Source organism: Bufo gargarizans, chromosome 2, assembly GCF_014858855.1.
Source record: "Bufo gargarizans isolate SCDJY-AF-19 chromosome 2, ASM1485885v1, whole genome shotgun sequence".
In the NCBI taxonomy this organism is placed as follows: Eukaryota; Metazoa; Chordata; class Amphibia; order Anura; family Bufonidae; genus Bufo; species Bufo gargarizans.
The window spans coordinates 573,559,328-573,572,476 of record NC_058081.1 but is presented as its reverse complement, the minus strand read 5'-3'; the positions used below and the strand labels follow the sequence as shown (position 1 = coordinate 573,572,476).

The 13,149-nt window shown below is 44.0% G+C and overlaps 1 protein-coding gene across 2 annotated transcripts in view; it reads right to left on the bottom strand.

Annotated features, from left to right (window-relative positions):
* Positions 1 to 230: 230 nt before the first annotated feature.
* Positions 231 to 13,149, bottom strand: part of SNX19 (sorting nexin 19) — a 30,547-nt gene continuing 17,628 nt past the window's right edge. For both annotated transcript variants that reach the window (XM_044281730.1, XM_044281731.1), the window contains 6 exons: positions 12,235 to 12,331; positions 11,372 to 11,516; positions 11,000 to 11,129; positions 9,469 to 9,653; positions 9,308 to 9,395; positions 231 to 3,088 (listed from right to left, as the gene is read on the bottom strand). In XM_044281730.1, the coding sequence (XP_044137665.1) occupies positions 3,025 to 3,088; positions 9,308 to 9,395; positions 9,469 to 9,653; positions 11,000 to 11,129; positions 11,372 to 11,516; positions 12,235 to 12,331 (709 nt within the window). In that variant the 3' untranslated portion in view covers positions 231 to 3,024. The remainder of the gene's footprint in view (positions 3,089 to 9,307; positions 9,396 to 9,468; positions 9,654 to 10,999; positions 11,130 to 11,371; positions 11,517 to 12,234; positions 12,332 to 13,149) is intronic.

Below are 13,149 nucleotides of genomic sequence, written 5' to 3'. Positions count from 1 at the left end.
GAGCGTTTCTAAATGTTCATTGTGTTACCCTAAACATATAAATTACACTATTAATTTCATTTGCAGACGAATTCAACAAGTATTATGCATTTTTGTACTTCCCGCCTTTTATGCAAATTAACATCAAAGAGTCGTATCTTACTTGTGTGACCAGAGAAGAGTCATATTTTCAAGCTCTGACTCATCTCAGGGTAATCTGCATATGTATCAAATCGTTTTTTTTTTTTACACAATAAAAGCACACAGAGCTATGGGGACTGGGTATTGCGGATGTGCTAGTGGCCATCTAGCAACCCATGTCCTCAGCTCTATACCCAAAATCCTGGAGACAGGTTCCCTTTAAACATGACCTGTCTCTCCTGACATGGCTGTTTTAGTAACTACTTGCATTCACCGAGTGAAAACAATTCTGGAGCCTCTATTCTTATGACTCTATGATGTGCCATTCCTTTATTATTCCTGCTAGAAGTTATGCATGAATTACTAGCAGTTTGCAATGAAGGCCCAGCTGGGTGATCCTAGTTGGGGTTTGTGTCCCTTCACAGTCGGACCCCCAGGCGAAGGTTCGCTGGGCATCGGGGCTGGCGCCATCCTGGGCGGAGATACACTATGGGTAACCTTACAGTTTTTTCAATGTTATTGTAGCCAGTATTTGCACTTGCACTTTATCCTGGTATTTTGACAATATACTATATTGCCCATGGGGTCCCCTCCAGTGACCACGACATCTTACCGGGAGACTGTTGAATTTAAACGCTTTCGGTTATCTTCATGCTTAATAATTGATGACAATTATGCGGACTGGCAATTTTTGTAGGTTTAACAGACGGACACTGGCAGCACTGATCGGATAGTGTAAGACTGTGCACTGGTAACACCCATTTGGACCTTCACTGCTGACAGTAATTAATTCATAACTTCTAGCAGGAATACTAAAGGAATGGCCCATCATAGAGTGATAAAAGAGGCTCCAGAATTGCTATTACAAGCTATTAAAACAGACATGTCTGGAGTGGTGAAAGGTCCTGTTTAAGTCTAGATCTACCCAGTGTTTCATAGCACATCAAGACATAACGGTGTGGATTTGTCTTGTATCACGAGGCCCCCTTTTTTTTTTAACTCACTCATTGTTCTGTTTGCCTCTGGTTTCACTTCTGTCTGCAGTGGTTGAGTCCTCATTACTTCTTTATTGACTCTCATCTAATCCTCTCTCCGTGTAAGGGATTATGCCACTTAACTTATTAATGTCTTAAGTCTCCTCCAGCACCAGATCCAGCAATGTTTGTTAAAGGTAAATGAAAGGTAAATACGTGTCGGCTTGGGTCGGTCGGGGGCTGTTTACTGAACAACTCAGAGAAAGGACTGGGGGATTATTGCTGCACATTCCCAAAGACAGACATTCGGTGGACTACGGGAAATGATCCAGCGAGATAGTGAAGAACGCAGCATACAATGCACTAGAAACATTATATGTCACACCCTGGGCATACAGAAGATTCAATTATTGCCATAAAAAAATAATAATGAAAAACAGACTTCATCTGAGGCACTATAACCCTCATTATCACACTGTAGCCTCTGTGCAGCTGACCACTTATCTAAAGGCCCCGTTACATGAGCACTGTCCTCATACAGAGCAGCAGATCGCTGTTTAGACCACACACAATCTGCTGCCCAGAAACTATGATCGGTGGTGCTTGCATGAACAACAGGATCACCCGATGAACGAGCATTCCGCTCGTTTATCGGGAGATCAGCGGCACATTTACATCGCCAGGTCATCGGGAACGAGTGTTCGAAGGAACAGTTGTTCCCGATAATCTGCCCGATACTTGGGCCGTGTAAATCCAGGATCTGCGGTCGGACAGACAGGAGGAGTCACCCAGGATTCAGACTTACCACAATTTACTAAATTAAAATAATGTGTAAAACCAGTCAGAATGATAAAACGCTACATGAAGCAAGGACACAAAACAATAAGAGACACCTGCACAAATCGGAGAACAGCAATGGTGGCATACACTGCCACCCTACGCAGACAACGGCTGAGGACACAACTGGGCACTATAAAGGGTGTCTTTACCACAATATATGGTGATGACACACTGCATCCTGGTCCCACTGCAGAAATAACCTGTGACCCCCCTCCAACTCAGGGAACGTGCATTTAGTGCAAAATTTTAACCCCTTCATAAAATAAATAAATAAACCCCCCGTGTAATTTTTTTAGTCGTTGTCTTCTTGTAAAGTTATATAAAATCCCACCAAGCTGTTTCGTATCTGTTTCTAGGAAAGCCGAGTGAGAACCAATAGAGAAACCATCACATATCTCACAGACTGTGTCACCCTGCATTAGTAGGGTCATGAACAGCACTAGTTAAAAGGGGTATTCCAGGGCCCTGATCTCCAGATAGGTGTGGGTCCTATAAATGCCCTGATTGATATGCCTTTACTAAGGGGAGAAGTATGTAAATATGGCTAGGCTGATTTTCTGTATAAAAGTCTGGTTATACACCCAACTTTCCCAGAAACAGAACAGTCCTAAGAAACAGCAGAACAGAGTGTTTCGCAGGAAAGGGAGACTCCATTATTTTTTTGGGGTGTTGCCCCTTAAAACTAGTGTAAAGACTTATGACGTCACCTTCTCAAAGTGGTGTTGTGTAAAGTAGTGCTGTGCAAATCTCCAGTGTCGGCTGTGTGATAAAGTTTCCTCTTCTGTAGATCCAGGGACATCTGGACCTCTCACAACCACAATATTGCAGAATGAGAAGAAACAGAGGAAAATGATCAACATTCAAAACCACATAAAAGGTGAGAGTAATGTGGGAGAGGGGCTACTGGTCACAAACAATGCGACAGGTGTAAAGCCAAGCATCCCAGAAGCAGCCTTGTCTGATGTTCTGCATGAAGTACGGTTAGATGCCCTGCATCCTCCACTCTCTTCCTAATCGTTTACTGAAGATTTTGCTCATGGATGGTATCCATCAATCCTCCCAAAAAAGATCCCACAGTGCTGACATCATCTTACGAGGGGTGAACAGACGTCACACTCTCCAGTACAATGTCCCATATACAGTACAGCAGATGCCTGGGGAGAGAAGAAACCATCAGTGATAGTAATAGCGCTACCTGGAGGCAGAACGTTATCTAACAATAGTTATATCTCCTGTTTTTGTTCTGCACAGTCACCTCCCATGGCACAATACAACCCTTATGTGCCACAGCACTGCAAAATATTATTAAACATGCCACTCTCATGTGCTGCGGCACTGTACATTATTATTATTATTTATACTACCTTCATGTGCTGCGGCACTGTACATTATTTTTATTTATACTACCTTCATGTGCTGCGGCACTGTACATTATTATTATTTATACTACCTTCATGTGCTGCGGCACTGTACATTATTATTATTTATACTACCTTCATGTGCTGCGGCACTGTACATTATTAATATTTATACTACCTTCATGTACTGCGGCACTGTACATTATTAATATTTATGCTGCCCTCAAGTGCTGCGGGCACTGTACATTATTATTATATATGTGCTCATCTCGTGCTGCGGCGCTACACATTATTATTATATATGCTACCTTCATGTGTCACAGCGCTGTACATTATTATAATATATGTGGCCTTCATGTGCTGTGGGCACTGTACATTATTGTTATTTATACTGTTCTCTTGTGCTATGGACACTGTACATTATTACTTTATATGCTGTCCTCATGTGTCGCAGTGCTGTACATTATTAATATTTATGCTGCCCTCATGTGCTGCAGGCACTGTAGATTATTACTATATATGCTGTCCTCATGTGTGGCAGCAATGTACATTATTATTATTTATTCTGCCCCAATGTGCTGCGGGCACTGTACATTATTATTATTTATGCTGCCCTCATGTGCTGCAGCGCTGTACATTATTACTATATGTTCCGCCCTCGTGTTACAATATAACTATATGAGCTGCCCTATTTTACATTATTTCTATATGTGCTGCCCTCGTGTTACGCAGCACTGTACATTATTATTACCCTGCCCTCTTGTGCTGGGCCACTGTACATTATTATTATATATATATATGCTAATTTCATGCTGTGGCAATATACATTTTTATTATATATGCTACCCTCATGTGACGCAGTACTGTAGATTATTATTATGTATGCTGCCTTCATGTGCTGTGGGCACTGTAAGTTATTATGTATGCTGCCTTCATGTGCTGTGGGCACTGTAAGTTATTATGTATACTGCCCTCATGTGCTGTGGGCACTGTAAGTTATTATGTATGCTGCCCTCATGTGCTGTGGGCACTGTAAGTTATTATGTATGTTGCCTTCATGTGCTGTGGGCACTGTACGTTATTATGTATGCTGCCCTCATGTGCTGCGGCCCTGTACATTATTATAGTATATGCTACCCTAATCTGCAGCAGTGCCTTATATTACTATTATTTATGCTTCCTTCATGTGCTGCAGGCCACTTCTGACATACATCTGTCACCCTCAAATGCATTGGTACTGTACATTATTTTTTTACTGTATATGCCGTCCTTATGCGGTTCTGTACATTATTATACTATACGCTGTCTTCATGTGCCACCTCAATGTGCATTACTAATATTTACAGTAGGCTGCCCGTAGGTGCTGCAGAGCTATATATACAGGTCCTTCTCAAAAAATTAGCATATTGTGATAAAGTTCATTATTTTCTGTAATGTACTGATAAACATTAGACTTTCATATATTTTAGATTCATTACACACCAACTGAAGTAGTTCAAGCCTTTTATTGTTTTAATATTGATGATTTTGGCATACAGCTCATGAAAACCCAAAATTCCTATCTAAAAAAATTAGCATATCATGAAAAGGTTCTCTAAACGAGCTATTAACCTAATCATCTGAATCAACTAATTAACTCTAAACACCTGCAAAAGATTCCTGAGGCTTTTAAAAACTCCCAGCCTGGTTCATTACTCAAAACCGCAATCATGGGTAAGACTGCCGACCTGACTGCTGTCCAGAAGGCCATCATTGACACCCTCAAGCAAGAGGGTAAGACATAGAAAGAAATTTCTGAACGAATAGGCTGTTCCCAGAGTGCTGTATCAAGGCACCTCAGTGGGAAGTCTGTGGGAAGGAAAAAGTGTGGCAGAAAACGCTGCACAACGAGAAGAGGTGACCGGACCCTGAGGAAGATTGTGGAGAAGGACCGATTCCAGACCTTGGGGGACCTGCGGAAGCAGTGGACTGAGTCTGGAGTAGAAACATCCAGAGCCACCGTGTACAGGCGTGTGCAGGAAATGGGCTACAGGTGCCGCATTCCCCAGGTCAAGCCACTTTTGAACCAGAAACAGCGGCAGAAGCGCCTGACCTGGGCTACAGAGAAGCAGCACTGGACTGTTGCATGTCATTCGGAAATCAAGGTGCCAGAGTCTGGAGGAAGACTGGGGAGAGGAAAATGCCTGAAGTCCAGTGTCAAGTACCCACAGTCAGTGATGGTCTGGGGTGCCATGTCAGCTGCTGGTATTGGTCCACTGTGTTTTATCAAGGGCAGGGTGAATGCAGCTAGCTATCAGGAGATTGTGGAGCACTTCATGTTTCCATCTGCTGAAAAGCTTTATGGAGATGAAGATTTCATTTTTCAGCACGACCTGGCACCTGCTCACAGTGCCAAAACCACTGGTAAATGGTTTACTGACCATGGTATTACTGTGCTCAATTGGCCTGCCAACTCTCCTGACCTGAACCCCATAGAGAATCTGTGGGATATTGGGAAGAGAAAGTTGAGAGACGCAAGACCTAACACTCTGGATGAGCTTAAGGCCGCTATCGAAGCATCCTGGGCCTCCATAACACCTCAGCAGTGCCACAGGCTGATTGCCTCCATGCCACGCCGCATTGAAGCAGTCATTTCTGCAAAAGGATTCCCGACCAAGTATTGAGTGCATAACTGAACAGAATTATTTGAAGGTTGACTTTTTTTGTATTAAAAACACTTTTCTTTTATTGGTCGGATGAAATATGCTAATTTTTTTAGATAGGAAATTTGGGTTTTCATGAGCTGTATGCCAAAATCATCAATATTAAAACAATAAAAGGCTTGAACTACTTCAGTTGGTGTGTAATGAATCTAAAATATATGAAAGTCTAATGTTTATCAGTACATTACAGAAAATAATGAACTTTATCACAATATGCTAATTTTTTTAGAAGGACCTGTATATATATATATATATATATATATATATATATATATACTTATATATACACACACACCATGGTGCTGTACATTGTATTTTTACTGTATATGCCGTCCTGTATATATGGTGCGGTTCTGTACATTATTATACTATATGCTGTCTTCCTCTACTGCCTCAATGTGCATTACTAATATTTAGGCTGCCCTGATGAGCAGAGCTGTACAATATATATATATAAATACATATATACATACATACACCATGGTGCTGTACATTATATCTGCTATCCTCATGTACTGCTGCACTGTACATTATTATCCCCCAACGCATCATCCCATACATGTACGTCATTTTGCGTAAGCCTGCTTTATACACAGCAGCTGCCAACCGTGGTAAACTGTGATTGTGGCATCTGTGGCGTTAGGCAGAGGAGGGGGGGTTCCCTCTGCCTTTTCGATCGGAGCCCCTGCAGCAATGTTGCAGGGCTCCGATCGGTTACCATGACAGCCTGGAGCCATCTGAACGTTCCCAGGTCTGTCACTGTTAAAGGGAATCTGTCACGTCATTTTCACCAATATAACTAACAGCATTGCCCACAAAAGATTGCCAATACATTCCAAACATACCTGTGTGCACTTTGTGTCTTTATTCCATGTCCAGAAAAAGAGCTTTTATTCTGCTTAGATGAATGGGTCTGGTGATCTGCAAAAAATGCGGATCGGGTGCAGACTGAAACTACGGCCGTGTGCTTGAGCCCTAAGCAGTCCTCCGCCAATGCGACTTAGAATTTACAAATGGCGACAAGACTTTTTAGTCTTGTCGCCATTTGTGACTAGACCTGCAGCTGCAGCTCAATACTACGGCAGGGCACAGGAGATGATAGTTCTCTGCCCCGCCGCAGATTAGAAGGTCTGAAGCCTATGAAGTAGTAAATACCCGAGCAGGCGTGCGTGATGACTTCATCACGGCCAGCGTATGTGTGATGACATAATCATGCCTGCCTGCGCTGGGACACAGTTAATCGATGTGGTCGTAGACCAGAAGAGGTGTTGTGGCCTGCATCGTGAACACCGGCGAACGTGGGATACAGGTATTAGTTTTTTTTTTCTTTTCACTGCCAACTTGGGGGCCTTTACTAACAGGAGGGACAGCACTGCAGGGGTCATTGGGGATATAATACTGAAGGGGCAATTTGGGGCATTACTCAATGGGAGCACTATGAGGGACACTACTGGAGGGGCACTGTGGGGGACAATACTGCAGGAGTGGCACTGTGGGGGACATTACTACAGGAGGGGCACTGTGGGGGACATTACTACAGGAGGGGCACTGTGGGGGACATTACTACAGGAGGGGCACGGTGGGGGACATTACTACAGGAGGGGCACTGTGGGGGACATTACTACAGGAGGGGCACTGTGGGGGACATTACTACAGGAGGGGCACTGTGGGGGACATTACTACAGGAGGGGCACTGTGGGGGATGTTACTACAGGAGGGGCACGGTGAGGAACGTTACTACTGGAGGAGCACTGTGACAGACGTTACTACTGGAGGGGAGCTGTGAGAGACGTTACTACTGAAGGGCAGCTGTGAGGGACGTTACTACTGTCCTCTATTATCAGAAGGGCAGCTGTGAGGGACGTTACCACTGGAGGAGCACTGTGAGGGATGTTACTACTGGAGGAGTACTGTAAGGGACGTTACTACTGGAGGGGAGCTGTGAGGGACGTTACTACTGGAGGGGCGCTGTGGGGGACGTTACTACTGGATGGGCTTTGTGGGGGACATTACTAATGGAGGGGAACTTTGGGGGACATTACTACTGGAGGGGCACTGTGGGGGATATATCTACTGGAAGTGAACTGTGGGGAGCTTTACTCTTGAAAGGGCACTGTGGGGGACATTACTAATGGAGAGGCACTTTGGGGGACATAACTGGCAGCATAATTGGGTCACTTTAGAGGAATTTTTAATACAGGGGACAGTATAAGGGCCATTACTGGTGGCACTGGGGACTTTTAACACTGAGGCCCTATAGGGGGCTACATTACCAGGGCATTTTTTAATGAGGGCACTATATGGAGCATTACTGGATGCACTGGGGGGCATTTTAATCCTGGGGTACTATAGCGGGATTTTTTTTGTACATGGGCATTACTACTAGGGGCACTATAGGGGACATTTAGGCGGCACTACAGTGACATTTTTACCTGGGGTAAAATAGGACATATTAATGCTGGAGGCTCTGTAGGGGCTTTTTTATTACAGGGACATAATAGAGGACATTATTTTTGGGGACACTATACAGGCATTATTGCTGGGAGCACAATATAGGGTTTTATTATTATTACTCGGGGCATTTTAGCGGACATTATTTTTACTGGGGGAGAACACTCTAGGGAGCATTATAATTGCTGGAGGCACCATACGGACACTATGTCTACTGGAGTCACCATTTTTTCAGCAGGGGCATTGGGGAGCACAGTGGGCACAGGCCTGGGAGGGACAGCAGAAATGACATTGTTAGGAAACCAGGTTGGGTGGGGTTGTGGTGAAAATGTGGGGCTGCTTATAGAAAAATTAAGAAATCTAACGACTAAAAAAATCTGTCATGGCTGTCTGTGTCAAACAAAGGAGAAGAGGAAAGAGAACGTCTACATGACAGAAGATGTCAATGGATGGAAGAGGTATATGTTGCTGTAGTCTCCTATATGTTTCCTAGTTCTGGCAGGAAGTATGCTGTATGTAGAGTTGTTTCACTACTGTCTCATCTTCTCTTCCAAGTCTTTATTAATTCTAATTATATGTATTTAAATTTGGCGACTAAAAATTTTATCTGGGGACAAAAAATTTCCGTTCAGTAGCCAATGGCTCCTAGGTATTTTTTTTAGTCTGGAGCACTGCGGAGTCTGGTTTGCATTAGGCACTTGGAACTGCCTATTGCGCCCAGCGGGACACTTGGGAGTTGTTTTCCAATAGAATAAAAGCACTTTTACTGGATATGGGATAAAGACACAAAGTACACACAGGTATGTTTGGAATGGGTTTGCAATCAATGGTGCTGTCTTCACATCATTACGGGTTTCTTTACCTGTTTATTTGGGGGTGCTGCAGTGAGTCCAGTACCGCCTGCCAGACGAGCTGACACTTCTCCACCCCTAATATCTCTTGTGCTAAATCTGTGGAGAGAATACGGGATTAACAAATAACCGAACAGGGAAGACTGGGATGGAAGTGGGAATTGGGACACACCTGGTAAAATATCTATCAGGCTTTGAAGGGCTTGTCTGCGTGCTGCCTCTTTCTGTTCCTGTGTTCTAACTGGTCGGGGCTGAGTGCGCAACGCCCCCCCAGGCCAAATAGCTTGTTGAAGTAAACGGAGGTAAAGCACCCAGCGCTGCACACACGTGAAATTCACCACCTGCACCTCCAGCCACCTAACGACCAACAAGAGAAGTTACACACTACATGAAACAAGAAAATCCAAGTCAAAATGTCTTGTTGTGCTGAATCCCCAGGATCTGGTTTTGTTACCAGCAGTCACATCTTTCACATGGTTGTGGAGGTAAATGGGGTGAGAAGAGCAGGATTGATTCTCAGACTATTCACACTGTGAAAGTAGGAGCCGGTTCTGAGATTTACATTGAACAGAGGAACATAAAGGGAATCGCTGTAAGACTTGTCAGGACTATTCAACGTCTACACATTAGCAGGAGACAGGAGACGTGACAAATTGTACTTTAATACTTCATGGGGAGTTATTGATTAGACGGAGAGAAGTAAGAGAAATGCACATTCAGCTCATACTAATGAGGTGCAAAGCGCACCACCTACTGGCCTAGAAGAAAACTATGGCCGTGAAGACACTACAGAACTGGAACGCCCTTAAGTAACTTTCTACTAGACTTTATATGTATAGATGTAGAAATCCATCACCTCTACTTGCTTTTAGAGCAGGGATTAGCAACCTCCAGCACTCCAGCTGTTCTGAAACTACAACTCCCAGAATCCTCCTTTCACTTCTACAGGAATTACAAGAACAGCTGAATAGGTGGGGATGCTGGGAATTGTAGTTTCACAGCAACTGGAGTGCTGAAGTTTGCTGATCCCTGCAATCTCAGGTACTCCAGCTGTGGTGAAACTACAACTCCCAGTAAGCGCACTTGCTTGGATTTTGTCAGAACTCCTATAAAGGTGAATAGAGCATGTTGGGAGTTGTAGTTTCACCACATCTGGAGTGCTGGAGGCTGCTGACCCCTGTTTTACAGTATGGAAAATGTCACTGCTTATATCAAAGCTCCAAGCTGTTTTTTTTTTTTTACACCTGTATCAAGTCAAGCTAAATACAGTAGCACAAATTCCTCTCCCTAGCATCCAGACTGTTTAGCCAACAGGCTATTGCCTAAACTGATACATTGTGACAAAACCCAGCTATGAGATAAATTGGGTCAGTTTTCACCCTCATGATGTAAATAGAAATATTTATATTCGCTGACAGCAAACAAATATCTTAGAGACACTAAATCGAAGAACAGCCCTTTTACTTGGGCGTCATTCTTCCTGTTTGTATGTATGACCCTTCTCTGGGAGATGAAAGAAAGCAGGTGGGCCTCCAAACAAGAGCACTGAGTATTCTATGAAGAGTCTGCCTATCACGTGATTTCCCTTAGAATTTGGAAACAACTCCCCCATATGGTGCATCATGATTGTCCATTCATGAGACAGAGCAAACCCAGAAAATATAAAGATCCAGTAAAATGAAGAACATAGGACAGGCTCTCACCTCTGGATGAGGCTGTCGCATACGAGGTGGGTGACCTTCTGCATTGTGTCTGTACACAGCCAGCTCCATTGCTCTCTCATCAGCAGCCACAGAACTTCCAGCGCCACGGCCGAAAGATTACCCTCCAGACCTGTGCAACAAGTACAAGCCATCAATGTGTACTACAAACTCCTGAGCTGCCACCATCTTGTCTCTTTATACTATCACTTCTTCAGTACAGCGGGTGAAATGCCTGAACCACCACAACACTGAAATCAGGTTGTGCCCCTCAGGTCTGTGTTAACTGGGTGTCTTCCACATTAGGGAGTCTTTATAAAGTTGGAATACATCTGTACTGGACAGTCATCACATTACCACTCCGTTCCTTCCTACCTGCTGCCTGGGGATTGATGGTGAAAAGCTGAGACTGTGTGCTGCCCACTGATGACCTCTCCTGAGACTCGGACATCTCTGCCAGCAGCTTCTCCTGCTTCTGGATGAAGGACTCCATCACACTAATTCCCAAATTGTCAGATACCTGGGGCAAAACAAACAGTATCAGATGCCATCTGTATGTGCCGACATTAATGACCCACAATGCAGTGAATTATTTCACAGAACCTTCCTGATCTGATTGGCTGTGAGATTCTTCTTTATCTTAGGAAGCATTCACATGACCATATCCGTTTTGTGGTCCACTTGCAACCCGCATTTTCCGCGGGTCCCACTGAAAAAAATGCCTATTCTTTTCCACAAAACAGACAAGGATAGGATACGTTCTATAATTTGAGGCATGACTGCATAGATGTGGACAGCACACGGATGACATCCATGCGATCTCCGCTTTTTTTTGTGGCTCCACAGAAACGAATAGGCCCATGTGCAATCCTCCCCCCCCCCCAAAAAAAAGCAGGCCAAAAATACTTAAGGAAAGCCAAGGAGGTGGTTACTATACACCCATCCTCCTCTTCTGTCTTACATATATATCAGTGCAGATCATCACAGCCATCAGTCTGGTGTCCAGGATTGGTGCTGCTGCTGTGTTTAGCTCATAGAGGACTGCCTGCACTGGTACGTGAAAAAAATTTATCCTCTATACCAGACAGTGTAGTCCACTATGCGACTCCATACAGCAACAAAAAAAAAAAAAAGCATGTATCCGCCTGTAGTGACCCAGGCTCCTCCTTACGCACAGGTCTGTCTGGGTCACACATATAACAGGACTTCCATGGTAATATACTGTAACCTGCACTCACCGTGCTGCCGTCTCGTACAGAGTATACAATCTTTTCCTGCACATCAGCCGAACTCAGCACCGGGGCAATTTTACTTGAAGGAAAACGGAGGCGGGACCTGACAACGACAGATATTAATGTGAGAGGCAGCAAAGTAACAAAGTGATGTAACATTCTTAAAGTGACTTCAGCAAAAATGGCGCAATGTGCAAGTGATAAATGGAAATCTGACCCTCCAAAGAGTCTGTCTGCTCTGAAGCCTTATAGAGTTGGGGACGTTTACAACAAACTAAACGTCACTTCAAACAGAAAACAGGAAAAGAGAGCTGCACCCATTGGGACCTTTACATTTCTGCAACATTTCATGATTTTTTGGGTGGAAATGTCAAACATCGGAATCATTGTGAACACAATGTTGACAGTAGCAGATGTAGGACATGAGCTCATCTGCCGCTTGCTACTATATGTTGGGGTTATTCATCCATTAGCGTCAAAAGCCACTGAGATGAAAAATCAAGAGGCCTATATAACTATTATGCCATAACTGTATAAAAGGAGACAATAGGTGTAATTTATCAAAACTGGTCATGATCTTCTTTGTAAAAGGTTAGGTGGAGCAGGCCTCTTAATAGACAAGGCACATCTCTGGCCCTCCATGCACCAGAACGTCATATCTACACCAGCTACAACCTTAGTGTAGGAATGCACAGCGTCTGTAGAGTGACCCAGCAGTCCAACAGCACCCCTGCTGCCAGGCTAAGCCCCCTTGGCTCTGGGTCATATATCATCCCACAGGCATCGCACATTGGCAACAAAAGCCACCAGACAGAACTGTGCCATGTTTTTTTTTTCTAGAATTGTGGCCTATATTATCATAGCGCTACACAAAGACTGATATGACATGATCAGTGACTGTGTCCCTGCAGAGGGTGCTAT